Below are 3565 nucleotides of genomic sequence, written 5' to 3' on the forward strand. Positions count from 1 at the left end.
CGGTTAGAGTTCGGTTAGGGTTAAGGTTAGGCTATCATGATCTAAGATCAGTCAAATTCCTTTATAGCGGTTAAGCTAGTGCTCACGTTAGGGTTATAGTTAGGGTTCGGGTTATGGTATCTAACAACCTCGGTTAATACCGTCTGTGAGTGACACAGATAACGGAGTACCTACAAGATGTAGTATGAAGCAGACGAGTGCTTATAGATTTTTCTGACGCGCCGTGTTAGGGCCATGGCATTCTTTCTGATGCGTATTTTCCTTGTGTCCCTGAGCGATGAGTGCGCTTGCATGCGCGTTGGTAGGCAGAGGTACTCAGGCCTCAACTGTATCCTTATCTCTACGAGGGTGGGCCTAACCGGCTTGGATCGAATAGAGAGACCGTGACCCGGGAAGACGCGCGTAGAGCACGTATGATGGGGTATGACAGTCCTGGAGTACAGGATGCGAAGAGCGGGACATGCCGGCTACTAGCGGAGCTGCGTACAAACAAGGCTCCCAGGATATTAAGGCCGAAGCCACCTAGAGCGGGAGGAAAACCGTTTAACGTCCATAGGACCATGTGTCTGAAATTTCCGGAGAAGAGGACCCTCTGCGGTGTCGTCCAGTTGGTATATTATGCAAAATCGCGAAGTCGATATCGTGTTCCACGGGGTCGAGCATCGTACCAGTAGGGCCAACAGGGGCACGGAATAGAGTACCCAGGGGAGGTTCAGGAGCTCCCGGGGGTAGTACAATTAGATCGTCGTCACCATCCGATTCGGGCGATCCCGGAAGCCTTGCGGCCAGCGGGTTCAAGCCGTTATCCGCAATGGATCCAGCGTCGTCATGTAATAACTCTTCCAGCGTCGAAAGAACTTGTTTTTTCCAAAGACCTGTCACATCGGACAGATTGTTAGTGCGTCGTTTAGAGACTAGCACCCTTTTATCAAGGAATTGTGTTTTACGGAGGTCCACAAACTGAACCAGGCCGGGCGCCCCCTCAAAGGAAGGCAAAGCCGGATCCCGTACGTCTGAAACGTACGCGTCGATCGCGGCACCACGGCCCAGTTGCACCTCACGGTGTACTCCGGGTTCGGTAGATCGTTGCCAATAGTATTCGGCATTGAAATCCCAGCGGTCGGCGCGTTCGCACCATTCCCGCCAAAATCCTTGTAGTTCTTTCGCAAATTCGTCTGCGTTAAAGTAATCCCATGCTGTATTGTAATATGACTTCAAGACTAGAACGCCAGCGTTGTTCGCTTCAACTGAGTTGTCACTCAAGCGCTTATTCCAACGTTCTTCTTTCTTGCTCCTCAGCCATTTAGTGACCTCAGACAGCGGGTAGCCTCTCGCGACATACAGATTAACAAGATCATGCATGGACTGTTCGTACACGTCGCGTGTAGAGCTCAGCGTGGCTAAACGTGACATCTCGCCCCAAAACGTACCGCGTTTGACGGTAGTTGGGTGTGCGGATATCCACGGGATTCTTTCCTGATGTGAGAGCGCCTTCCGGTACGGCATGTATTGCAAGCAGTTCTTGCTATCTTTATAAAGTAACATGTCTAAGAAAGGTTGATGAGTGGCAGAAGCGCCCCACACAATTTCACAGCCATCGAATTTAATACGATTGGTTAGGTACGTAACAGCCTCAACTTCCGTTTCTGCGTATACGACCGCCATGCAATCATCGATGTAACGTCCGTAGTATGGTACTATCGGATCGTTGATAATATTAGCTATCTCCTCGAAGTATGCACCAAATAGGTTAGCGAGATCTGGGGAATCTGCTACGCCCATGGCCAGTCCTTCTTTCTGTTTTCGGAGAATATTACCAAACTGTGTAATAAGATCAGTGTTGCCAACAATTAGACAATCATTAAAAAAGCGAATTAATTCATTCGCTTTCTGCATTTGTTTTTTATCGAAGTGTAGGAACGCCCAGTTCTCGTATTTTTTACGTACGATTTCGAGACATTGTTCCAAGGGAACATTCGGATAGAAAGCAGTGACATCACCGGTAACAATGAACCACCGGCGTCGATGATCGACTCTGATCTTGCTCAATTTTATCGCCAAGTCTTTGGTTCCATGAATAATGGTAGGCGCCGCTTTTACGAGCGGTTTGAGACATTTTGAAATGTATTTAGCAGCTGGTCCAAATGCTACGCTGTGGCAAGGCAAGATCGGCCGGAACTTAGTGGGCGTCTTGTGGATCTTGGGGATCCCGTAGAATTTTGGAACGTGATGCGGGGCTAGGAATTCGAGTATCTCTCGTCCGTCTAGCGATTTCCGACATAAGGTTATTTTAGACCGGAGGAAGTCGGGTGCATTCACTTCAGCAAGTAAACCTTCCGCGCGTAACGAAAGGTCTAGCATAGCTTGACATTTTTGCTTTAGAAGGTCATCGATATATTGTTTCGTGACAGGGATGTAACTATTCCTATCATTAAGACATTCTAGCGTTTTGGATACTAGCCAGGTTCTCTCTGACACCGCGATGCCAAGATTCTTGTCCGTTCCTGTGATAACATAACCACGGTCGTGTAGGAATCTACGAACAGCTGCGAAACGTGGAGTAAGAGATTTATGAGGATGTTCCTCCACGTCAAGATCGTGCGGCATATGGGAGATGGTCGTAGACACAAATTTCCCGGCACGCGCAATGCCCTGTTCTATATAATGCGGTAAACTAGGTGGTTCGTGCCTTTCTTTGGGCTCGTTCACTTCGTAGTCTGGGTCGTAACATTGATTATTGCCATTCAGTTCATGCCACATTCGCCAACGAAGGCGATACTTAAAGTCCGTCCATGCTTGAGTAATCAACTCTGAACGCTGTGGTTGGTGATAAAGGTAATTCATACCGACGCTTAACTGAGTAGCGATGCTCGTTGGAAGATTCACACCAGGACTAACATGAACAATATTTTGATAAGCGAGGCTATCTAATACATGCAGAGGAGTATAGAACAAAATGAGTCCGATCGCGTCCTGGATAGGGATTTTTAGACAAAAATCCGGTAATGTCGAAGGCCTATTGAACTTAAAACTCACCATTTGACCCTCGTCGGGGTGCAGGTGGGTTACTTCGACGCGGGCTGCTTGCCCGCCTTCCTGCCTCCGTTGCCGCCGGAGGGCTTGTTGGCCTTGGGTTTCTTGGCCTTCGTCGCCGAGTACTTGGCCCTCGCTGCACGTGCGGGAGGGGGAACCGTCGGGGTGGCTGTCGACGTACTCGGCGTCGAAGAAGTTTTCTTCTGACGCTTGCTCCTTGCCTTCTATGAAGGTAGGGTCAGTATAATAGGACACGGAAAGATCGCGAATGCGACTAACCTTGGCTTTCGCCCCGCCCTGCAACTCCTTCTTCAGCTTATCTAACTTCTTGTCCATGGTCGACTGAGTGACGACGTTGGACGAAGAACCTGGGTTAGGGTTAGGGTTAGGGTTAGGGTTAGGGTTAGGGTTAGGGTTAGGGTTAGGGTTAGGGTTAGGGTTAGGGTTAGGGTTAGGGTTAGGGTTAGGGTTAGGGTTAGGGTTAGGGTTAGGGTTAGGGTTAGGGTTAGGGTTAGGGTTAGGGTTAGGGTTA

The 3565-nt window shown here is 49.0% G+C and overlaps 1 protein-coding gene across 1 annotated transcript; it reads right to left on the reverse strand.

Annotated features, from left to right (window-relative positions):
- Window positions 1-3065: 3065 nt before the first annotated feature.
- CONPUDRAFT_158551 (uncharacterized protein) lies at window positions 3066-3369 on the reverse strand (the record flags this gene model as incomplete). Its single annotated transcript, XM_007775543.1, has 2 exons — window positions 3066-3257; window positions 3313-3369. The coding sequence occupies 2 exons, from the start codon at window positions 3367-3369 to the stop codon at window positions 3066-3068; spliced, it is 249 nt and encodes an 82-aa protein (XP_007773733.1).
- Window positions 3370-3565: the final 196 nt, after the last annotated feature.

The sequence above is a fragment of the Coniophora puteana genome, assembly GCF_000271625.1.
Source record: "Coniophora puteana RWD-64-598 SS2 unplaced genomic scaffold CONPUscaffold_14, whole genome shotgun sequence".
In the NCBI taxonomy this organism is placed as follows: Eukaryota; Fungi; Basidiomycota; class Agaricomycetes; order Boletales; family Coniophoraceae; genus Coniophora; species Coniophora puteana.